This window comes from Haemaphysalis longicornis, unplaced genomic scaffold, assembly GCF_048455015.1.
Source record: "Haemaphysalis longicornis isolate Haplotype H1 unplaced genomic scaffold, Haemaphysalis longicornis Haplotype H1 scaffold_2, whole genome shotgun sequence".
NCBI classification, from domain to species: Eukaryota; Metazoa; Arthropoda; class Arachnida; order Ixodida; family Ixodidae; genus Haemaphysalis; species Haemaphysalis longicornis.
Genome location: NW_027526295.1, coordinates 100,684,161 through 100,709,413, shown reverse-complemented (window position 1 = coordinate 100,709,413; position 25,253 = coordinate 100,684,161). Strand labels below are relative to the sequence as shown.

At 48.3% G+C, this 25,253-nt stretch overlaps 1 protein-coding gene across 1 annotated transcript; it reads right to left on the bottom strand.

The window, feature by feature from the left end:
* Positions 1-265: 265 nt before the first annotated feature.
* Positions 266-24,183, bottom strand: LOC144168191 (phospholipid-transporting ATPase ABCA3-like). The gene is made up of 7 exons (XM_077697226.1): positions 23,920-24,183; positions 12,418-12,672; positions 9,138-9,441; positions 8,698-8,946; positions 6,444-6,632; positions 3,509-3,693; positions 266-316 (listed from the first exon to the last, which is right to left on the bottom strand). Exons 1-7 carry the CDS (start codon positions 24,181-24,183, stop codon positions 266-268), a joined length of 1,497 nt encoding a protein of 498 aa, XP_077553352.1.
* Between the last annotated feature and the right edge of the window lie 1,070 nt (positions 24,184-25,253).

The following is a 25,253-nucleotide window of genomic DNA, read 5'->3' as shown; positions in this document are numbered from 1 at the left end:
AAGTTAGGCGTTATAATGTTTCCTAGAAAGTACCCTTCATTGGGATGTGCTCACGGAAAAGGCATTTTCATGTTGATCTATGTTTATCAACTACTTCATTTATAGTTATTTTTTGCAGTCTCTGTTGTAAGGTTTTCGTTTTGAGTAGCTCATCCTTCAGCGGGACGGCGTGAACCTCTGTACAAGTATGTTTATTTCTGAATCCTCGGACTGAAATGGTTGGTTGTTTATGAAAGCACGCACATTCTGAAATCGTTGTGTTCATTCACTCGTCAGCTTTTTCTTCAATGTATGTCATGTCATCAGGGGAACTGGTCTAAGGGCCATAGAAAACACTGGTGCCATGTCAGAAGACACATGATGCTATGGTGTGAATTGTGCAATTCACACGATAGCGTCATGTGTGTTGAAAAAGCTCTAAAAAAGCGAGGCTTTTCAACCTCGCCCTGAAAAAAGCAAGGCTTCTAAAATTTCGCAGATGGAATCAAATATACTCATTGCACCAGTTAGCGCACTTGGCGGTTGCAATGCTTTGTATATCTTAGCGCGGGATGAATAGTTAGCAGGACAGAGAGCGTTAGCTCTATTTACACTAATGTTTGCATTGCCCGTCATATACACCACATCATACGCCAACGAACCAACCCGCAACTCACGCATACATAATAACAAGGATCGGCTTATGGCGTGATGCTTTGACAACCTCATGGCCAATTTCAATTCAGAAGTTCCCATTTGACTTTAATGACTCGCACCCAGACCAGCCCACAATTTTCATAGATTTACTCATAAGGAATGACCTGTGACAGCAGTAGTCAAGGGCTGATGGCCAATTTTACCGTTATAAACCTCGTGAGAAGTGATGCTCACGCAATGCGCCGGCTCTACAGGAAGTCAAAAGCTCGTGTACCTTTTTCCAAAAGTGAAAAAATTAATAAAAGAACCTCTTGCGTTCCCCTTAAGCAATAACATCGGTCCCGCCGTTAACTCTACGGTGTAATAATCTTTGTGGCGTCTACATTTATCTTTTGCCCGTGGGAGTCTTCTGCGTTAATATGCAACTGCTTCCACGCGGAGCGGTATATCGAATGCCAGTAAAATAATCGCCGCTAGACGGCAAGTTTCTTTTACGCTCTACGCTCCCTCTAGGTGCAAGTAAGCCGTTATTGCACCCGTTTAGCTGGTATTTCGTTCATTTGGGCTTTTATGCAGTAATTTTCTGGTGAATATGGTTACCTTGCAAACGTTGACCAGATCGATGGCAACACGTTTGTCCTTCGGCTCCTGTTGGAAGTTGTTATTTTCGTTGATCCGAGCGTCTGGTCTAATCCCGATGGTCATATTTGGAATCCAGTAGCTTTTCTGTGGAAAAGGAGGAACAAAGTAGCTTTTGCTTTATATTGATTAAAACAGATTGCGTTGACAAGTGTGTGCATAAAAAACACGCACACATCTGGTCATGATAGTGAGAGCTTGTGGAAAGGCTCTGTCTTTTTGATAGGATTTAGATTGTGCTCCGCATTCTCGTGAATATCAAGACACTACCATTCTGGGTTCGGTACATCTCCCGGTTACAAAGGGGGAGGTCATATTCATGGCTTTGAGTTGAAACATCACCAGACACTTAAGCACGGGGAAAGTTTTCCCCAGGTGAGCTGGGAATCGGTGATATTGTAAAGACGCTACGTAGACGATTTAATTAGTTCTGTACGAAGTGTATGACACACACCAACCAAGAAACTTTGTTGATCTTATATGCAAGCTGTTTCAAAACGAACTAAAATTCCTCAACTTGTAGGAGCTACCTGATGACAATGTTTACGTTTTTTCCCCTCACAATATAGTTCAGCCCTCAGCATGTGCACTGGCTTTTTGCGCATGCCCTCAAAAGGACATTTTGCTTTTACGTTCGGCCTATTCAAAGATAGTGAAAAGAACGGTTGCCATGCCAAGGTTGAAGATGGCATCATCTAGGCCGTGCCAGGGCTCAGCACAACAAACTTTTGATATCCAATTGATCAGACTAGAATTTGATTGATTGTAGGGTTTAACGCGCCGACGCAACGCCGGCGATGAGGCGCGCCGTAGTGGAGGGCTCCGGATTAATTTTGACCACCTGGGGATCTTTAACGTGCGTCGAAATCTCGTACACACGGGCATTTTTGCTTTTCGCCTCCATAAGAAAAGCGACCGCCACGGCCGGGAATCGAACCCGCGAATCGGACTAGAAGCCGCTGGTTATCAGCCTCCGCTTTTATCTTGCACTGCTGAATCCCTGTTACGGGGCCTCAGGAAACAAAAAAAGAACAGCCCGGTACATTAAAGGGAAACCGCTGGCGAAAAACGGTGAACAACCGTTATTTCGTACGTGAATCAGGTGTCGCACGAAGTCAAGAAATTTGCCAAAAGAGGAGGTGCTAAGTTCTCATTTTAGCCACCAATAAACTGAGAAAGCTCTGTACGATGCCAAAAAAAAATGCGTGTAGAAAAAACACATGTATAAGGAAACACGAAATGAAGTACAGGGATCGACGTCAGCGCGCATTTACGATATCCCCCTGATATGCAAATGAAGCTATGTTGGTCCGACGGGAAGATGCATTAATGTTCGACTCCAAGAGCATGCAAATTCACTAAATGCGAATGCAGGCGGCCAATGAGCTGCAAGCTTAAGTGCGAACCAGAATTTGGTCAGTGTCTGATCATTCGACGATATGTCGACAAACGCCCAGGTGAAATCTATGAATATTTGGCATCAGTCAGAAGGGCGACAAGTGTGTAAGTAGACGTCTATGAAAATGAAATCAGGTAAATGTCGAATGAAAAACTGGGCCTTACTGTTTGATGACAATGTGATCGCGGTGTCTCACGAGAACGTTTGTACATTTTGTGTATATTCTTTTGTCTCTATTTCCTTTTCTCTTTCCATTACACTGCAGCTGCGTCTTTAAGGAGCCTGCAAGAGATAAAACTTCTTTGTGACTCAGCGCCGTCTGTGTGTGCGTGTCTCCTACTCTGCGTCCCTGACCCGCCGCAGATGGCTTAGTGGCTACTACGTTGTGCTGCTGAGCCCAAGGACGCGGGTTGTTTCCCCGCCGCGCCGGCCGCTTTTCTGATGGAGGCGAAAAGCGAAACGCCCGCGTGTTCAACACGTCAGAGCACGTTAAAGATCCCCAGGTGGTCAAAATGAATCAGGAGTCGTTAACTGGTGCTTAATTTGCGTCCCTGTGAGGTCGAGGTGTTTCTCGCGTTTTTAAGTCGACACGAGAAAAATAGTACTGAATTGTACAATAAGAAGCAATATTTGCCCAAGGCGCCGAAGGTCAAAACTTTAATTCTGGTGCACTACTTCAAGCTCTTCTCGTACAGCATGCCTTTGAACCGTTTCCTGTCTGACGTGACATGTCTGTCGTAGATATACCACACCAGAGAAACGATATTTTATCTAAGCTTTGACTTTGTAGTCTTCCTGTAATCTTGGAGGGTTCCGGTATCATAGAAAACTTACCTTTAATGGAAAGAGGAGTGGTTTGGGAATGGCAGGGCCGATAGGATGCACGTTGTCCAAGTACCAGATACAGCAAATGATGAAGAAGTCAGCCAGCATGTTCACGAACACTATCTCGGCCAGAGTGATGTTATCGGGTGTGGCAGCCATATCGTAAAAGTTCGACCAGTTGGCTCCATTCTCCACTGCGGCATTGTAATAGCGATTGGTTGCTCACGAGTAATTTCAATTCAATTTCAATTTTTTCTGCGTTATAAGCGTTACACAAGGTATACAGTAAAAAAGCCGGGAACAGCTCTACGGGCCCGGATTACCCTTGGGAGGTTTCATTGTCCAGTGGACATGTTTAGTTTAAGCACCAGAAACAAAAAAAAAAAACTTTAAAAACATTAAAAAACATGTTTATATTTCCAAATCAACAAATCTTCAGCGCATATTAAAAAAAAGGTGGCTAAGTCAAAGTTAGAATTATACAAGTTGTTTACCATAGCAAGGAGACATTACTCAAACATTGGCTTTTCTTAGTTAGATCTACATGTATATGGAGCGATAACATCTAATCCACCATAAGACCATAAGAGGTGTCCGACTGGCTGCTTAACTCTAACTGGCTGACTGACTTGACTGACGGGTTTATCAACGTCTAGCGGAAACCGCTGCTAACAAAAGAGTTGAAATTTCGGGAGTACATTTGCGTCTTGTCGTATAGAAGCTCGTTCTGGCTCGATTTCAGGAAATTATGTTTCTAAGCGAGACGATAAGGCTGAGGGATAACATATTTTCGAATTATTGTTTATCTCACTAATTTCTCGCAATACGGAAATAGTTCTGATTGATATATGTAACCCGCCGAAATCACTAAAAAAGTGGTAATTTTTCGCCCGAAACAAACCTTTAGGAGACGGCTTTCAATTTGGGGGTAAATTCGTAGTTTCTATGAGCTGTTCTGTACGTCAATACATCAAATTAACCGTTGCTGACAACGCTCTTCCAACAATTTTGCACCAACCAATTTGTAAATTTTTCCGTAAGATACCACTGAAAGGCGGGGCGATTTCTTGAAAGTGACACCCCTAGGAGAGCGTAAAGGCCGAACGGGAGATATTAACGCTGATTCAGACTGCTATACTTTGGGGATTGAAATTCGGGTAGCGCATCCCTATCTCCCTGTAGAAGCTCAATATGGCTGAATTTTAAAAATTATACCTTTCAGCCGTGAAAAATATATTTAAAAGAATTCCCCCTCGTATTGCAGCCCTTCACATACCGAACTTGTTTTTGCTGAATATCCATAACCAAAACAAAGGTCTAAAAGCTATTATACAAGGTCTTTTCCTAACCTGCTCTTGCACGGGCTAATCGCCATTTGCGATACATTACGTGTTTTTAAGAATTTCCTATTAAGTAGTTTGACCGATGAATTATTTATTTTGTTTCGCTCACAAATGCTACAGCCCCCAAATGTTAAAAGGCAATTTTAATATTTTGTCTCGACAAACGTATACGAAGGAGAGCAAGATATGCGACAATACCGCCCCACCAAATAAAAAAGGGCTGATGACTGATACCCATGCCCAACCCGAAGTGATGAGCGTAGATGATTGACGCTTCTTGAGCACATTTCTCCTATACAGATTGCTGCCCGTAAACGCAACATCCTCGGCCATGTTGTCGCCAGAAAAAGCGTTATTGCCATATTTCGAGCCTTCGCAGAGCTCCTTCAATGCAATACCACGAAGAAGCAGTGCAGTTTCCTTGGTCTCTGCTCTGATTCCTGCCATTTCGTTCATTCATGACATTGCATCTCTAATAATACGTATGTTTGACGCGTCTTCTCAATTGTGGTAACGACCGCGCACTTATCCTGATACGACAGCTACTTATCATGGTACCTACACCTTGACATTTCCAACCTTTTGTCCCGACGGAAATCCCCACTGACACCACGGTGGTCGGCCACAGTGTGGTGCTTGCACAACATAAATCAGAAATAAAAATATTCTGCTGCGTATGCCAGCCACAGAGGAGGAGTCCAACCATTTAGTCACAGAAGAGAAATACTGGCGCCGTAAATGAACTACCAGAAAATTCCCCTTGTACCTTTATGGCCTCCATCTCAATCAGTGTGCGGACCACTACGTCTTTTGTTAGCTTTAGCCTCAGAAAGACCCCTCTGGTCGGCTTGAGCGCAGGGCTTGCATTTGATATCGACGCTGTCTACCGCTCCTGCTGCAAGCATAACGACGGTGATCAACTTCGGCGTTCCCCTCTCAATGTTGCCACAATGCTTTTAACGCTTTTAACGCTTTTAAAGCTTTTAACAATGCTTTTAACGGCAACTTGAAAACTCTGCCGCACAGCAGGAAAAGGCTGTTGGATGCATTCCATGTTCGCGTGGATCTCTAACCCGACCTAAATTGCCGCGCTTAGGGTAGTACACCAACGGACCTGTCAATTTAGAACACTAGATTACCTCATCTACCGGGGCATTACGACCCCGGAAGCCGCAAGTGATAGGTGTACCTCGCTATTTGAGTTTGGCTATTTGTGTGTCTTTCCAAAAGAATGAGCAAAGTGCCAACGCCAGAATGCCCGTGGATTACCAGTGGCTTCTCTAGGGTACTACAGCTGGGAAGAGTACCATTGGCTAAGCAAGCTAACTTTCTTATGCCCGGACTATGAGCGCCACACATTCCTGTCTCCGCCTCAGGTCAGCCTGCGACAGCCTTTACCTTTTGCAGGGCGCTTCCTAGATAATCTTAGAATTTACTCATTCGGCCGACAGCCTTGTGTAGCTGCCAATAACCATTGGTGTAATGGCACCGTCTACCACCTTACGCATTACGCCTGGACGTCAGATGCTATGCTATTTGCCACCGGTCCCCTGCCGAAACAAAAAGAATGGTTGCCTACTGCACGCTCTGATTAAACGTACCGAACTTTTCGAAGCGTTCCAACACGCGGAAGCTCCAGTGCAGGCTCATGCCCGGGAACACGGAGCTGAAGAGCTTGTATTCTCGTTGTATGTAATAGTAGCCTTGGCCGTTGTCATGTTCCAGGGCCAGGAACGGCATCGAGCAGGAGATGGTCCAGTAGAGCAACGCTCCGGCAACGGCAGAGTGGGCTGCAGAAAGACAAACATGCAAAAAAGAGTCGCAGTATAGCGATCCACATCTCTCACCGCACCGTATCAACAGCCCACCACGAAGCTTTACGGTCAGTTACGACCAGAAGCACCAGCGCAAGCAAATGAGAAAGGCAAACGAAAAGTTTGCAGTTCGGTGCAGTTGTCGGGTTAGACAACTGCACAACAAATAACCTGAGCCGCTTCACCAAGACAAGGGGTAGTGATTTTGCTTGGAAACAAAGTTCCACGTGGTAGATCACGACAGATGCGACGCGAATCAAACGCATCATCGGCGTGGTAGATTACGACAGACGACTGAGGCGACGCGAATAAACGCATAATCCTGCAGCGATACACACCGACTACCCCGGATGTTACGGTATTGATGAGGCTTGTGAAACGGGCATGTTTCCCAGAGAGTGGAAAGATGCTACCTTTACCTTTATTCCAAGGTCTCTTAAACTCATATCAGTTCAGAACCTGCGCACGATATATCTCCCGTCTTGCTCAGGAAATACTCCAAAAACAATCAGGTTAAATCTCCTCACGCTCTCTCTAGACACAATCAACTAGTCCTGTATCAAATGACTGGCTATCGACAAACATTTCGACCCAAGATGTACTGCATCAGCTTCGAGAAGACATCCTCTCCAAGCCAAGTTCGGCACAGATTCGTGTTTTCTCCGTGTGGATCTCACCAAAGCTTTTGATAATTCCACGCCGGATGTCATTCTTTATAAGCTAGAGGTCTCCGGCAGTGGTTGGAGAATTGGTAACTGCGTTAGCAGTTTTCTTCGGTAAAGAACACTTCGCGTCACTTTGTCGTCATCCGACCAGGACAGCACCACAATCTGCTTATAGCATATGCCGTCTCTGTTCAACCTGGTGATTTGTGGTATCAGCAAGGGTCTTCAAAGTGCCTGGCATCAAGTATGCACTCTAGGCTCAAGTCACAATCTGGGCTACCAGGGGACCGTGGGCAGCCTTAAAGGCTGCCTCAAAAATTCTTTCGACAGGGGTGCACAGTGATGCCAAGCTGTGGTGACTAAGCTGCTATCCTACAAAATCTGAAGTGCTACTCGGTGCTGCATAACCATAAGGAGGCCCAAGGTGTCCTGTGCCTCTCCCTAGGCGGTGCCATTGTTCCTAAAATAAACAAAATACCAGGTAGCGAGATCACAGGCCATTAAAAATATGCAGCGAGAAGCTGTTAATCTGTATTAGGGCATCTTCGTAGAAGCAACATGACACACACAAGATGTGGCAGAAAGTTATTGCCAGGAGAAATCCGAATATTCTGGAGTAAAAATGATCAAGAAAACTGAAGTGCACATCGAAAGCCACGTTGCCGCCATTGGCGAATCCCCTTGAGCGGGCATGTAGCCACACAGAAGATTATTCCGCACTTCCGACGTGGAAGCGAGGAATTATTAATTGGCAATGACACACATGCGATGTGCCAGCAAAGTATCACCAAAGCAAGAACAACGCTTTTGCATTCAAATCACGGAAACAGAATTGACTGTACCTCAAAATCTATGCGTAGTGAGGCGGAATTATGGTGGAGAGGCCTTGATTGCCTCGGAACACTTTTGAGTGCAAAAGCCGCTTGTGCAAGGTTTTTATTGCAGACCCGCGAAATTTGCAAGCCATTGGACGTTCACAATGCCGAGTTTACCGCCCCATTGAGCACATAATCACTTTAATTAAAATTCAGCGAGTTGGGTAATAGTAGTTATAGTGTACATAAACAGGATGTTTCTGTAAAACAGGTAGTTACCAAAAATAATGTCAAAAGACCAAAGAAAGCATAAAAACGAGTACAACGGAAAGGTAACAGTTCTTTTACTTCTAATCACCTGTAACATGCAAGGATATTGAAAAGAAAAATCCTCCTGAGCGACAAAAATGTCCTCTGCTGATAACAAGCGCATTATGAGTCGCATGTTCGGTAAAAGAAGAATGCGAGTAATTTTCGCATGACCGATAATTAAGGCTGTCGTACACTAAACATAATTAACAACACAGCGATGTTGTTTATGTCGTTGCATATGTCACTTACGGCTGCCGAGGAACGTTGAAAGTAGCATGGCGTGCATGCGGCATGAGCTGCAGAAGCACATTAAAATCAAAAACAGCAACGTAGGGTCGCTGTACAGAATGAAGGGTCGGCCCTCGTCGTTCTTCTTCACCGTCATGAAGAGCAGCATCACCGTGGAGATGAACAAATGTATGACGAATCCCGTCAGGTAGTGGCTTCCCCAGTACAACCAGTCGTTGAGCCCGACCAGCCGCATCATTTCTTTCATCCCTGCAGTGACGGTGAAAAAAAAATGCGATGGCGGTTGGAAAAACAAGCGACAACCGCACTTAATTAAAGGACGTTTGAACTGAAGCGAACCCCTGTGAAACCCCGGAGCGATTCTACCGAACAGTAGCCTAGCCGAAGAGTGATTTTTCGCTTGCAGCCGCTGTTGAAAGCAATTTCAATGCCGTACTCACCCGTGGACTTCTCCTCGGCAAGCCGTACCACGCACACCGCGAAGGGGATCAGCATCCCGATGACGAAGCGGGTGAGGACAAGGGCGTAGTTTTTCGTGTCCTTGTACTCGATGTGCGTTGGGTAGGGGAACCGCTGCAGTGTGACGCGGGGCAACGGGTGAGGGTAGGCGAGGCGGTGCGCCTGCAGCTCGAGGTGTCGCTGCTGCAGCGTCCCTATGATGGGGAGCAGCGTGTGGACCTCCGGGAAGAGCTCTTCCTTCACAGGGCCCTCGGGCTGGGCGACGAGACTCTGTTGGTAGTGCAGCTGCAGCAGGAGCATCGTGACAGGCACGGATTCAGAAAACTGCTCCCAGAGACTGCTTTCCCCCCGAATACATGGAAACGAGCACCACAGAGTTTATTATAACGTAGCATCAACTGTGCCTCTACTGCCCAAAAATTATTATAAAATAATTTTTCTGACTGTGTATACATAAAATAGGAGCCTTCGGGTAGCTGAGGGCTTAGTCAGGTGCTGTTACGATAATTGATCGCTTGAAGTAGGCTGAAGAACGTTTGTTTTGAAAGTGTGTGGGCAGTTTGAAAAGCTGCCTTAATTACACACTACCAAATATTACTTCGCCCATCACGCGTTTTTTGTCTAGCCTGGGACATAACGCGGCTACTGAAAAATGGCGGGAATGAGAACCCCCTACAAGTGTCTGTATCCGGCGCTCTACCTGCGCCCCTCGTGCCCTTTCCCCAGTACTCCATGGATTAGTTAATGACGTTCCTTTCCTTTTCGATGGATATCATGTGCTTACTCGCTACAGGTTGCAACATATTCACCGCAAATACTACTTCTCTAATACCAGCGCCGCTATTATGATTACCTTTATTTAAATTTTCTCCTTGACAGGTGATAGGCAGTCTGTTTTATCATTCTTCCTTATTTTTGTGTGCTGCTATTCCTGTCTATTCAGTCACGTCCACGGCTTTGTAGCTTATTGTCTGAGCATTACTCTCAGACGTTAAAGCTGACTGAATCTAGATATTTAACTAACGTGGATTTGGAGAGACACGATCACACCCTAACACGATGTGTCGAATCATGTCTGCGTTTCTTACGGAGCAAACATGAATCACCATTTTGGACCTACTACCTTACAATGTTATTCGTCCGGGAATCTCCCGTTCTGGATTCAACAAGAAACGCCCTACTCTGGTAGCCATCCTAGGCATTTTCCTTCAGAATGCAGATAGGGTTGACGAAAGAAACCGCGCTGCCCGCGTGTCAACGCCAGCATCGGCCGCGCCATCGTCTTGTGGCAGGATAGGCGCGCCGCAGCGGCCTACTATTTTTTTTATAGACAGGCGTTTGCGAAGGCCAATGATGTAATCCAGCGAGCTGAATTTTGTCGTATTGATAGCTTTGGATTTTGTATGGGTCCAGATGAGGACAAGAATAAATTTCTCAAACGCAAGCACGTATTAGAAATGTCTTGGTAATGTAGCACTGCACAGAACTGCACTGTCAAAGCTCGCGGCACCTGCAAAGCAAAGTTAAACCTTTCATCAAGATTCTTAAGCAGTTGAAATTGAGGCTTTCATCACTTAACTTGAAGTTTAGTGCTGTCTACATTGAAATGGTGGTAAAACTGGTGCAATGAAGACCAGTGCGAGATAAAAAAACCCGCCCGCATCTTCCCACGGGAGGAACTCGAGTAAATGCGTCGCAGAGTGGTGGGGGTATCGCGTGAATGTTGCGTAATTGGGTATGGTTTGGGAATGCTTAATTGTTATTTCGTCTTTATTATTCTTATTTATTGAATGAAGGAGAAGCGAAGGCAAGGAGTGTAAAGTGAAAGTCTGTCTTTATTGCTTGGTGCCGTCAAGCAAAGCGTCAAGTCAAGCGAAAGCCAAGCAAAGACGCCCTTGACTGAATTCCGAACGCGCTCTCCGCCGCTTATATACACACCGCCCGCGTTCGAGGGAGAGGAGTACGGGGGAAAGACGCGCATGCGCACACTTCCGTACACAAGCGCGCGAACGTTCCACGCACCCACCACGCCGTTATCACGTGTACACGCCCTGCCGCCGTTACTGTTGAGCGCGACACAGCGCACGGGTAGCTACGACGCATGCGCGCACAGACGCGCTCCCCCCGCACCGCCGCAGCTGTTGTTGAGAGCGACGGAGCGCATGGGGTACACGCGCTTCTCCTGCACCGCCGCACCTGTTGTTGAGAGCGAGGAGGGTACGGGGGAGAGACGCGCACCTGCGCCTCGACACGACGCGCATGCGCAGTGAGCGTGTGGACGGCGCCGACAACATCTACGAGTGACATCGCGAGCCTAAAAAATGCTCCGCATTTAAAAAAAAAATGCGTCAAGCAGGTTAACGCAGGCTGCTCCATTCTTGCACCCCCTGAACCCATGAACCAACACATGCTTATCTTAGAAAAAAAGGACCTGCTTATGTTTCGGGCGGTTTCGGTTAGGTCGGTGAGACAATTGTACGTCCGACGAAAATCTTCAACCCGTCGATTATCGACTACGAACGAAACGTACACTACGTATTTTTTTCTTCTTCGCCGGCTAGAATTTGGTTCCATTGGCCGCTTTCTAAAAAGAATTTACACCTGTCTACTGCGCACGTACATACCACGAAATGTAAACAAACCCTTCATTCACGGCACGCACTACACATCCTTCGTGTTCGCTGGTGATGAAGGCGTGAACGTTCTAAAAGTTGAAGGAAATTCGATTCTAGACAGAAATTAGAGTGTGTAGTCGTACAGTTCACAACATGAAACATCTTGCGCACGCCACACAGTCACCGTCACAGCATAACTACACAAGCGTTGTCTGCTTGGCTGCTGCTCGCGTAGCTTAGGAAGTACTCACGAGACAGTGCAGCAGTATTCGTGCACGGTCCCTATACCATTCCAGTTTGGAGTACAACTCTATGGAATGATTAAATTTACTTCTTTACCCATGGGTAATTTTTTCTGTCGGGTAGGCTTCCTTTTGGGCCACATTGATTTCCTTGCTCCATTTGTGCGGACATATTTGATACTCATACCTCGAGTATTTATGGTCTCTCCGTATCCATACCATTAATGGAGACGCGCCTAAACACACTAGCCGCTCACTTACAGCAATGTTCTATTCTTAGCACCTCCACACGACGTTATTAGATCTCGCTTCCCCAGCTTAGAACAACCTACAACCCTTTCGGGAGTGCAGTTCGTCGATTTGACAATCTCTAGCCATTTGTGAACGCGCACCCCAGGTTGTACCTGTATATCGAAGGGCAGCCGTCCCGCGAACAGTGACACGTGCAGTTTGACCGGCCACTCTTTTGTGTCGTTCTCCTTGATGCTCTGGAAGTGCAGCGCCACGGCCCGAACGGGAGGCGTTGCGTTGGCCAGCTTTTGCGCAATCCCCACCAGCTGCTGCTTCGTCGGCACGGCTATCACGTGGTTCACGCCAAGTCTCGCGAACGCGTCGCGGGTCAGCTTTCTGACGTAGCGGTTGTCCGGCGCAAAGTACACCTGCGTTCAAAAACCAAGTTGGAGTGGTTTCGCTTGCTATTCCAGCACTTTTAAACTGTGAGTGAATCGTGTAAATGGTCGAATTTGCAGCATTCACAATTTATAGGTATTGTTTGGGGTCGGGAATTGCGGGCCCTCCCCATCGCACGCACGCACGAACACGTAAATACGCACAGACACACAAACACGAACAGCACAAACACACAAGCACCCACATAAATATACATACATACACACAAACACACACACAAATACACACACATGCACAAACAGACATATAGACATACAAAAAAGCGAAGTTAAACTGACAAGGCTACGCGAAACGAACGATAGTACAAGGCGGAGATGAAAAAAAAAACGGATTTTTCTGCGGCGGTTGCAGCGAGTGACCCAAAATGGCGGTGCCAACTTATACGTGTCTGCACCCTTGCGGCGGACGCGCGTGAATCGAGGCGCCCTAGCAAAGAAAGGAACGGAGTGACAACGCGGCTTTGAAAGACACTGGTAATCAGAGAGCAGACATTAGGGAGAGAGAGCGTCGTGAAAGGAAGAAACTTGGATAGAGCGGGAGAGGAAAGCGGGATTTCGGTCATCGCCTTAGGGTTGCGTCGTACGTGTTTTGCATTCGTTGGAGGCTCGATGGTAGCTTCAAATTCACGGTTTGCCTGCCACCTGAACTTCGACTTCTCGCGGCTGGCGCGTTAGCGTACTGCTGCCGCGTGGGGCAGGCGAAAATTTAACTTGCGCTAGCGAGTACCCGGCCGCATTCTTGCGTCTGTTCAGCATGTTGAGTGGCTCGCATGGGGACATTTGGTCATCAAGCAGCGTGAAACGGGGGTTAAGAAAAAAAAAGTTCAGGACGAGGCGGCGAAGCAATGTAAAATACGGCGAAAACGCCCATTTATCCGCGACAGCGTCCGTCGTATGAAGCGGACCGCGTGCACCCGAATGTCATATCACCGTACTTTTAATGCATTGTTTCTATGGGGAGTTTTCCGGGACCACGGTGACCCGTTGCAAGAAGAGGGTCGTCGTAACTCGTATAATCGGGGACGTTACAATCAGGTTTAACTGTGTATGTATGTATGTATGTATGTATGTATGTATGTATGTATGTATGTATGTATGTATGTATGTATGTATGTATGTATGTATGTATGTATGTATGTATGTATGTATGTATGTATGTACGCATGTATGTATGCATGTTTAGGGCGCAAGGGCATCCAATTTCCAAGAGCTCCGAACTGTGCTAAGAGGTGTTTTAGTGCGTCACTGACTTGACTGGGGATTTAGCGTGCTGAAGCTAAAGCAGCTACGAGATGCGCCGTAGTGAAGGGCTTCGGCTTAACTTTGGCCACCTGGTTATCTTCACCGCGCACCGAAATCACGACCGAGTGCCGCTTGTGCTTTTCGTCTCCATCAGCAACGGATCGAACCCGCATCCTTGAACACGGCAGTGCAATTCTTAGTTGGTGGGCCACCACGGCTGGTGGTGTTTCAGTGTGTTGTGTCGACGTCTGAGCATGTATTGCTCATAAAAGCAGTGAGGAAGAAATGCATGTTTGGTTCATTCAAAAGATAGTCTTATTAGAATAACACGGACACTCCTTTTAACGCAAACTTCACTCAAATAAGCTGCATAATCTTTACCAAATGTACACCAACTTGCCCAACAGTGTGTTCTACTGAATAAAAAAGAAAACAGCGAAAAGGCTTGCGACACCCTAGCAAGGTTTCCGCACTTAACTTATGACGCAGTATTGGCCTGTTCTCTTTCATTTGCTGAGGCCGACAAAATCTGTTGCAAGTTAACAGTCATTATTAGCTTCCAGAACGAGCTATATGCACTTAAATTTAGTTCACAGCCTTTAATAGCAGCAAGAATGCTGGGCCGCATAAAATTAAGCAGCAGCGCATACGGTGGGCCCTATGCCGGCCGAAAGAGCACAGCCGTCGGGCGTGTTGGGATTGTGTGATACAGCACAGGCCAACTGACATAAGCGACACCGTTACTTAGGTGACCCCGTTTGTATTACGCAACGGTCACTCAATGTTTTATGAAACGCTTACTATCAGGCGTAAAAAACTGGCCAGCTACAAATCCGGTCAAAAAAACTAAACAAGTGTGCACCGCCGTTCTTGAGGGACATCGTAGCGCCATCCTTAAAGTTGCACGGCAAAGGTGTCAGCAAAACACCAGTTTGGTCGTTCGCAGCTGTCTCAGTCAACATTCTAACTTTTTGTTTAGGTACCGGCCTGAATAAGTCATCGGTGACGTCACAAAGCCCTAGATTTTGCGGATAATAAAACTTCGGCGTAAAGTGTTTAGTTTCTCAAGGAATAATGTACCGTTTGCGGCCGGGAAAGCGCTGCGGCTCTATAAAACACAAAATAATTCGATTAAAACAACCTTGTATGTTGTCTTCATGGCGCCTTTAAAGGGACACTGAAGTGATATGTAAACATTGCGGGATTACTTGCGCAAATTGTAGTCCGGAGTCCCCAGACCATGTTTCGACCACTCTAGGCGCGTTTACGCGATTTTATTTAGTAGAAAAATTAATTCCAAAATGCTGTCCTCCTCTCTTTACGCTCGCCCATTTTCTGCGGCGTTTTCGTGTGACGTCGAGAGGAGCCGAGCTCGCAATTGGCTGCGCTACTGCACGGCTCCCCTGCCTTCAGACAGTCAGTCGGCCCAGCGTTTCGTCCGCCGGCCGCCGACGGGTCGTCGCAATTCGTTCGCTCAGTTGAAACGAACCCAGGACACGTTTGTGAATGGTAGAATCTGCCTTTCTTTACTTGGTTAGTGTGTACACTGTATCTAGCTCCAAGTCAAGGTCGCTTCACACAAGCGCTGCACAAGCGCACATGCGACGCTTCACTGACTGGTACGCCAGTAGGAAAATATAACGCCTATTGAAGGCGGGAGAAGAGTCAGCGAAGTCAATATAGGTACTAAGGAAATAAAATCAACTGATATTTTTACCGTACAGCGTAAAACTAGGGCGCGGGAAGCACTTTTTTGCGCTGGGCGAACAAGCACAGCGGTCAGCAGCACGACTACGCATCTGCGAACGCTTTTCCGTCTACGAAATGCAATTGCTAGACGTGAGCTATTGTGGAAACTCGGGCGATGCTTACTGCACGAGCGCAATACAACAAATAGTCACCTAAGCTGCTTGAAATGCCAAAACTAAATAAAAGTGTAAACTGGTTGTACAATATACCCTATATTAACAAGGACAGCGGAGCCCGCTCTGTGGTCGAGTTGTTTGGAGCGCTAGATATGCCACCGCAAGTATTTTGCAAGTCAGGAGTTGGAATCCCCGCGGGTACGTGCTTTTTTTTTTCTGTAAGTTAACTTTTTCGTTTTCCGCCGATGTTTTCTATATTGAGTTCACCTTTTTTTAGGCCGCAACGTTCATGGCTCCACGAACTAGTTCACAAAACGCGCGCAGGCTGGCACTGTCGCGCTAGCGGGTTCTCGTTGGCGTGCTGTTGCCATAAGCACCGACTGCTTGCAGGCAGTGGGCACAGGCCAGAATGAAAAGACCCTTGGCCTGGTGCGAACACGCTTTTTACAATACAGGCATGAGGGAGGCAAGCTTCAAATATGGGGGAAAAGCGCATGACACTTGGGCGTCCACGGGTACGCGGAGGGCGTTCATGCACTGCGTAAGTTTCGGCTAGTGAATGCTACGATTCCAAGCCGTCCTAGGAGGCTTATCTTTATGCATTTTTACAGCTGACAACATGGCAGAAGCGCGGTACGATGATTACTGAGTTATTGAGAATGCCCATCCAACAACGCCAAAGGTTGTGTTTTACAGAACCGAAACCGAAACCGAAACTTGTTTGGTTGCTCACCTGGGGCATCGTCCAATCACGGTGCCCGCTCCTGCTAACGTCACAGCTTTAGTTGGTGCGGCCGCCGCAAACCGCGCATGGTAGTTTTTCTTCTTTCGTGCTTTGTAAAATAATTACCCATTTGTCAATCGTAAAAACGATGAAAAGTGTGCTAATTTGAGCCAGTCTACACAGTGCAAGCAAAAATGGGAGCTTGACAAATTCACTTCAGTGTCCCTTTAAGCAGAATATTACCAAGAAAATATAAAATGAAGGTGTGAAAGACTTTAGTTAGAGTATTACGATGGCCAGACAGTAGATGAAGGTGAGAGTTGATGCGGGAAATCAGCCAGGAAATTTGTGTCGTATAGCAAATTCATTCACCCACGGAGGCACTCTCAGTACTGCGACACTTACAGGTTACGTTCCATAACACAAATGATTGAAACTTTTTTTCATCAACAAGCACATTGAGTATTGCTTGGTGTGCGGAAAATAAATAAGGATGCAATGTAGTTTCGCTCGTGTACACTTCGGTGAAGCGTCGCCATCTGGCATCATTGCAGGATATACACTGCGCTTAAATCGTTCAAGCCCCGCCTAGACGCCGTGCTAGAGGTGTTGCAGGCGAAGCATGAGGACGAGCAACCGCAGTTTGAAGTTTAAATCCCACTAGCAAATTGATTGATTGCTTGATTGATTGATTGATTGATTGTAGGGTTTGAGGCGCGCCTCATCGTTGAGGCGCGCCTCATCGCCTGCGCCTCAACGCAGGTGATGAGGCGCGCCGTAGTGGAGGGCTCCGCATTAATTTTGACCACCTGGGGGTCCTTAACGTGCGTCAAAATCTCGTACACACAGGCGTTTTTGCTTTTCGCCTCCATCAGAAAAGACACCGCCGCGGCCGGGAAACGAACCCGCGACCACTAGCAAATTCATCCGCAGGTGTGCTAATGATGCAGCCGGCGGCTTGGCTGAATTCACTCCTCTTCTCAGGGGGGGCGCTCTAGTCGCTCGAATTGACCAGACGTGCCCCGCATGAGGTCCGCTATTTTTCGAGTGTTGAGCCGAAATCGTCGTCTTGGACCCAGAAGGCAGGTACCAGCGGACGCCGGAAGGTGTAAGGAACGATCGGAAAACGTTTTTTCGGACATTCCTGCATTTTTCTGGTGGGAAGCCCACCTCGTTCGTTCGTCACATCGGAGCTAGGCTTAGTCGATAGGCCTAGCTCCCTACAACCACCGTGGCTATGGAAGTCGGCGTAGCCGGAGAAAACATCGATCCTGTCGAGCTCAACCAAGGCGGCTGGACGGATATTCGCCGCCGACAACGAAACTACCTCGACGCCACGAACGCTTCCTTGCAGGCCCCCACCTCGAACCACCAAGCCCATCGCGATGCTCGCAACCGCTCTGCGCGGCGCAACCCACCGGCATCGCCACTTCCCGAAACAGACATCAAGATCGTTCTCCGACCGAGAGGGGGACTCGATCTCAGGTCAGTCGCTCAAGCCTCTCTTGCGGATGCCATTTTTCAAAGAGCCAACCTCCCTCAGAACCCGGTAGACCAAATACGGGTCCAACAAGTGGCGAACTACCTGTTGATAAGTACCCCCTCGGAAGAACGCGCACAAAAATACTCTGCCATCCAGTCCCTCTCATTCAAAGGACAGCAGTACGAAGTCGTTTCGCATGTTTGTGCTCCTGCCAACACGGCAACTGGAGTAATTTTCAACATTCCCGAAAACGACACACCCGAAGAAGTTTGCCGGAGCGTGAGTGGCTACAATCCCGATCTACAGATTCTCGCTGCGAAACGGCTCGGAACCTCCAATAACGCTCAGATCCTATTTAATGGCAACCGGGTCCCCTTCTGGATCCGGTACCGAGCCGCGATGTACCGGTGCAAACCATTCCGACGTAAAACGGAGGCCTGCACCGCATGCTGGCAGCCGGGGCACCGTCAAGACGTATGCCCCAACGCAAAGCCACCGTCAAGGTGTCCTAAGTGTGGAACCCCTAACCCCGACGACCAGCACCCCTGCCTCCCCAAGTGCATCGTTTGTGAAGGCCCTCACATCACCGGTGCAACGGACCCTCCCCGCCGCTTCCAACCCCGCAGACGCCCCCAAACCTACGCTCAAGCTTGCAACCCCGAGCAGCAGGACGCCCAACCCTCCAAGCAAGGACAACCCAGAGAGCCCGGGGGAGGGAAGCACCCTGCCAGCGGCCACCAACGCCCTCCCAGCCAAAAGAACTCACCTGGAGGACTACAAGTGCTCAAGAAACAACCCATACCACCATCCCAAGACAGGCAGCCGAGCGCTGACAAAAAGGTGAGCGGCTCTAGTGCTCCCTCGCACTGCTCATCCTCCCTGCACCAACCCCCCTCCTCTCTCCCCCCTGACTTAATAAGAGAGCTTTCTAGCATCAGAGCGGAGATTAACCTGCTCAGACAGGAGAATTTCGCTTTACGTCAGGAAAACAAAGCCCTGAAGTCGCAAATTGAAAACCGCCCTCTAGAAGAACCGAGCCCAACACCCCCCGCAACCAAACGCAGAGCAGTCGGTGAAACCTGCCAAGCCGCAGCTGAGAATGCCACGCATGACGAGCAGCATGATAAGCGAATCACTGCCCTCGAAGCAAGCGTCGCGTCAACCTGGAAGCTCTTACACGAGCAGAAAAATGAATTTCTAGAGCTTCAGCAGCCCCACCAAGCTCAGCAGGCTAATATGTTAACAATTCAATCTAACCTCCAAGGCAGCATAGATAACCTCCGCGCTCAACTTGTCACATACATACGAGAGGTTCTCAACAGCGTCAGCAACCTGTCTGGGCACGTCCCCCAAATTGGCAACTAATATGGAACAGCCCTCCAGTAGAAGCACCGCGGTCGTCCGAGTCTGGCAGTGGAACTGCAGGGGCTTTAGTAGAAAGCGAAGCAACTTGCAGTTGCACATTCAGTCGGTTGAAACCCCCCCAGACATTATAGCCTTCCAAGAGCCGGGCAAAGCTGTTAAACTTTCGGGTTACAAAGCATTCCAAAACGAAGTGGATCCGAAAACAGCCGTCCTAATCCAAAGAAACATCCCGGCGGAGAGAACCCAATTTGATAGCGTCGAAATCCCCCACGATCTGATAACGGTACTTCCCATAAAAAGGGGAGGTTCTAAACTTTTCATTCTAAACGTATATAGTAGCCCCCGTGTGCACAATCACAGAGTCAATCTTTTGTTGTCCCTGGCCAGGAAAGAAGCCGGCCCCTATGCCCTAATTTTAGTGGGTGACTTTAATGCACCACACACGGCGTGGGGTTATTCCAAGTGCACAAAAAAGGGAAGAGACCTTTGGGACCAGGCGCAGATCCACCATTTTACATTAGAATCAGACCCCAATACTCCAACCCGGATTGGCAACAGGGCTCAAAAAGACTCCACCCCAGATCTCACCTTTACACTCCATGTCAAAAACGCCAGATGGAGCATCACTGACAGCACCCATGAAAGTGATCATTTCATCATCCAAACTGATCTCACCCTTGCCCCCATCATTCGAACTCACCCCCGACAGCAGCACCTCACAAACTGGGACGAGTTCAGGAGTTGTCGAGAAGCCCACAAAGAAACATCGATAACATATAACCCATTAGATCTACACAACCCGCCGCGGTGGCTCAGTGGCTAAGGCGTTGCGCTGCTGAGCACGAGGTCGCGGGTTCGATTCCCGGCCGCGGCGGCCGCTTTTCTGATGGAGGCGAAAAGCAAAAACGCCCGTGTGTACGAGATTTCGGCGCACGTTAAAGATCCCCAGGTGGTCGAAATTAATCCGGAGCCCTCCACTACGGCACGCCTCATCGCCTGCGTTGCGTCGGCGCGTTAAACCCTACAATCAATCATCAATCATTAGATCTACACAGCTGGGTAAAGCAACTGGTTGCGGACACGCGAGCCGTAACCAAACCAGTTGACCCAGACATACCTTCGGAGACTATTGATCCCCACCTGCAACACCTGTGGAACGCATATAAGAACATACAAAAACGTTGGAGAAGCAACAAACAAAACCACAGGTTGCGCCGTAAATTAGCAGAACTGGATGCGAAAATTCAAAAATACACATTACAACTCTCTCAGGATCAATGGGGCGAAATCTGCGACCAGATGCGTGGCAACCTAGGGATGAAACGGACATGGCAGCTTCTCAAACACCTCCTGAACCCGAACCAGTCGAAAACAGATCAAGCCCATCGCCTCACCAGCATCATCCATGGATTCCCAGGGACGGATGCAGACCTACTAAATAAGATAAAGGACATGTATTTGCCCAAAGGCACTAGCAACCCTCTCCCTCCATTTGCCGAATTCGTATATGGGTAGGGACATAACTGAAGCAGAAGTACGAGGAGCCTTACTCAAGCTGCGATCGGGTTCGGCCCCGGGCCCTGATCAGGTAACCAACAAAATGCTAAAGAATCTTGATGATTACTCCATCACAGCCATTACTGGTTACTTCAACCATTATTGGCAACAGGGCACGCTGCCACAATCCTGGAAACATGCTAAAATTACATTTATTCCCAAACCAGGAAAACCCCTTGCATTAGAACACCTCCGGCCCATATCCCTCACCTCGTGCCTGGGAAAACTATTTGAGCATATCATTCATGCATGCTTGGTTTCCCACATTCAGAATTTCTACCCGCTCCCTCACTCCATGATTGGTTTCCGTACGGGCCTGTCGACGCAGGACGTCCTCCTCCAAATCTCCAGACAAGTCATAGTGCCCCAAAACAATTTAGATACTGCGGCTATCCTTGCCTTAGATTTGACCAAGGCTTTTGATAACGTGTCTCACGACACCATAATGACTGGACTGGAATCTACCAACCCGGGGCTTCGTACGTACAACTATATTCGAAGCTTCCTGTCCAATCGAAGTGCCATCCTTCAAATTGGGGGCATTACCTCCGACACGGTTGATCTCCCCTCTAAAGGCACACCTCAAGGAGCGGTATTATCTCCTTTGTTATTTAATTTGGCCATAATTAACATACCCCGCCGCCTTGAGCTAATTCCTAATCTTAAATTCAGCCTTTACGCCGACGACATCACACTGTGGGTGAATGGTGGAAGCGACTCCCATATAGAGGAGACCCTACAAGAGGGCGTTCAAATAGTAGTAAAAGAAGCTGCCAACGCGGGGCTTACTTGCTCCCCCAGTAAGTCCGAACTCCTTTTGCTATCGCCGAAGAGGAGATCCAAGGTACCACCCGACATTAGAGTTCATATAGAAAACAACCCGATTCCAGAGGTCTCTACCCTTAAAATTCTGGGGATGCTTATACAAAATAATCGGGCTAACACACAATTTCTCCGGAAATTAGAACAACATGTTATTCAAACTATAGGGCTCATAAGACGAATCTCCAACCGCCGCAGGCGTCTCAAGGAGGAGGAGAGAATCCGACTTATCCAAGCGTTCATTATCAGTAGGATCACGTACTCCCTACCTTACCTGAACCCGTCTGCAACTGAATTAGATAAGGTTAATCGGCTCATCGGAAAGGCATACAAATCTGCCCTCCACCTCCCCATTAACACACCCACTGCCAGATTCGCAGATTCGAAGGCCTTGGCGTGCACAATACCGCACAGGAGCTTATAGAAGCCCACCTTTCCAATCAGGTCGTCCGTCTGTCTAAAACTTCCACTGGTAATCATATCCTAAGGCGGCTAGGTATAGGTCATATTGACTGCCCTGAGGCTAAAATTCCCCTCTCTTCTGAAACCCATGCAAAGCTTGTAATTAAACCAATACCCCGCAACATGCATCCCATACACCACGCGAGCCGCAGGGATCAGAGAGCACGTGCTCTCCAAAAACAACTCTCCGCTCGATCCGACGTGGTCTATGTGGATGCTGCAGAATACAGGCACCGCGCCGCATTCGCCATTGCAGTTCTTAGCAACCCTGACAATCCCCCTCTCGACTCCCTAACCTTGAATACTTCCCATCCCGCCACGGCGGAGGAGGCGGCATTAGCTTTAGCCCTCTCCCAAAGGCCGACCCCCTCGATAGTAATCTCCGATTCCAAAGCGGCCATTCAAAATTTCGCCAACGGCCACGTTTCGCCACAGGCATCCAAAATTCTCAGACGCCACCCACCCGACTCCCCGGTAGAAATTGTCTGGACTCCGGCGCACGCTGGCCTCGCGGGTAATGAGGCTGCCCAAAATACGGCTCGAGGGCTCACAATCCGAGCCGGGGCAAGCCTTGAACCCTATCACGGGGCCAGATCCGCCAGAGGCAGACTTCTCACGTACACATAAATAACCGTGCATTACCGCCTCGCCCACCGTAGGTACCCCCCGGCTCACTTTAAGCTAACTAATTCCGAAGAACACACGTGGCGTCTCCTTCAGACGAACACGTTCCACAATCCCGCTATACTCCACCGAATCCACCCTTCATTATACCCTTCCCCAGAATGCCCTGCATGTGGAGCCGTCGCCACCCTTCCCCACATCTTTTGGGGGTGTCCTAAAGATCCCTTTCCCCTAATTTCCTCTGATGAGCAGTGGGAGGAGGCGCTGGGGAGCTCAGACCTAGAGGTGCAAACCTGCTTGGTCACCAGAGCTGCCGATGTCGCCGCCCGGCACAAGCCAGCGGCCACAACCGTCTCCTGAGCCACATGAAGCTCAATAAAAATGTTTTCTCTCTCTCTCTCTCTCCTCTTCTCACGCGCGGTGCCCCGTTCTCTGGTCTTCTATTCCCTACATGTCAGCTGATTGACTTGACAAATGTTTAACAAAATACCTAATGCACTGTTCATGGAATAACCAATGAATGAAAGCCAATGCTCGAGCCACTTCTTTCTTACCCCTCATTTATCAGCTTTTTCAGCCCTCAGATTTATTACAGCGCAGATGTGCCGCCAGTATCGGCTTATACGTACAACTTCTGGACCTCTCAAGCTGGTAATCTTCGATGACTATTTACAAAAGGGACGTGCTTCAGTCGTCGCGGTAGCCTGCGGAATCTCACGTCTGGTTTCTCCATTGCACGTGCCATCGCCATGCCAATCAAAGACTGTTATAGACCCGGTAGATCATATGCCTACTTGTTTCAAGCTGTGTAAGCTAGCTTAGCATTTACAAAGCGCAGTACTAACGTTCATGGCCTGAGGCATCGTCAGCGCGTCCGCACAAATGACCTAAGCAGCACTGGTCACGAAACTGCGAAAGATGTTTGACTTGTCTCGTGCCGTGCCCATGCGCTTAGCAAACAGCTGTATAGTGAGGTGAGTCGGTATTGCCGGAGTCGGTATTGCCACGTGCTTTTACAGTTCGAACCACAGCGGAGCACCGAGATGGAACTTACCGGACGGACGCTCACTCACCGTGCGAATGCGGGCCATGTCTGGCTGCATGTTCCAGAATTGGTTGGGGTGAATTGAACGGTAGACGGTGTCTGGTCGGCGTACCATGGGCTCTCTGGCCACCGAGACTTCCTGGATGCCCAGCAGCAAGATGACCATGAACCCGCACTCAATGAGGGTTGCCGCGTAGTGGCGACAGATCCGCTTCAAGTAGATGTTCTTCCATAGGATCACGTGCAGTTGCCGTGCCCATAGGAACATACGCTGCCCGCTGTCCTCGTGCATGACGTCTAGAGAACGAATGGTAATTGAAGAGAAAAACACTTCACACGTATTATCAAACAAAAAAGTGCAATGTGGAGTGTAATATAAGCCAATAATGTGTACCGAAAGTTAAAAAATTTCCCCGCATTTCCTCGAGGGGAAGAATGTGAAAGTGCGAATGCACGAGTTGAATTTGCGCGGTTCGGTAATGTTCGCGAAAGAGAGATCACACACACACACACAACTACAAAGAAAGAAATATGCATTTATTCACAGACACCTATTTGTGTTGTCGTTGTACTTGATTGGTAGAAGGATCGCTTTGTGGTGCGTGAAATGGACCGTCAAAGGGTCTTTGAGGACGGTGCGGACTTGGCAGTTCCTCGCAAAGGCCAGGTCGATGAAACCGCCGTTGATGGTGCTGGGCGAGTCGAGGGGTACGCACGACATGGAGTGCGTGGCGTGCATGTAGTCGACCAACCACTCTCGGGCCAACCACGCCCGATTCCTGGCCAATCCCCCACGTGGGTATGTGCCATGTCAGCGGCCAGGCATCGCGCGCCCATCTCCCCCCGTTGCCATGGAAGACGAGGAGCACGCGCACCCGCAGCTGTTGCTATGCGGACGGTGGCGGACGCTTCAGGCTCGCTTAAGAAGTGCATTCGCACTTAAAAAAATTGAGTAAATGCTATGCCCCTTTTGCCTCCCTGCCCAACGCTTACGCCAAGGGTTTGGGGGAGAATAAACCGGGAATTACTGTATTTAGAAGGCAAAACCTAATGCGTGACGATGCTTCAGTAGGAATCAAAGTTACTATTTTTAACACACTTGCAGACACGCTATCAGGACTTCTATGTTCTGTTCCCGCTGCAAAGAGACGAATACAGATGCATATATGCTAGTTAGATCTTATAGTTGAGTGGTGGCTTATTCAAAATTGGGAAGTCTTTCTGCACCTCTCGTCTATAAGAACAAAGGTTGGCTGAAAGTGGTAATTCCAGTGTTGCTACAAATGCGAGTACCATTTGCGACGTTAAAAGTACTATTTATGCCTGCGGTCAGTAGCCCACGAAGCATTTTGGTTTCGGAGG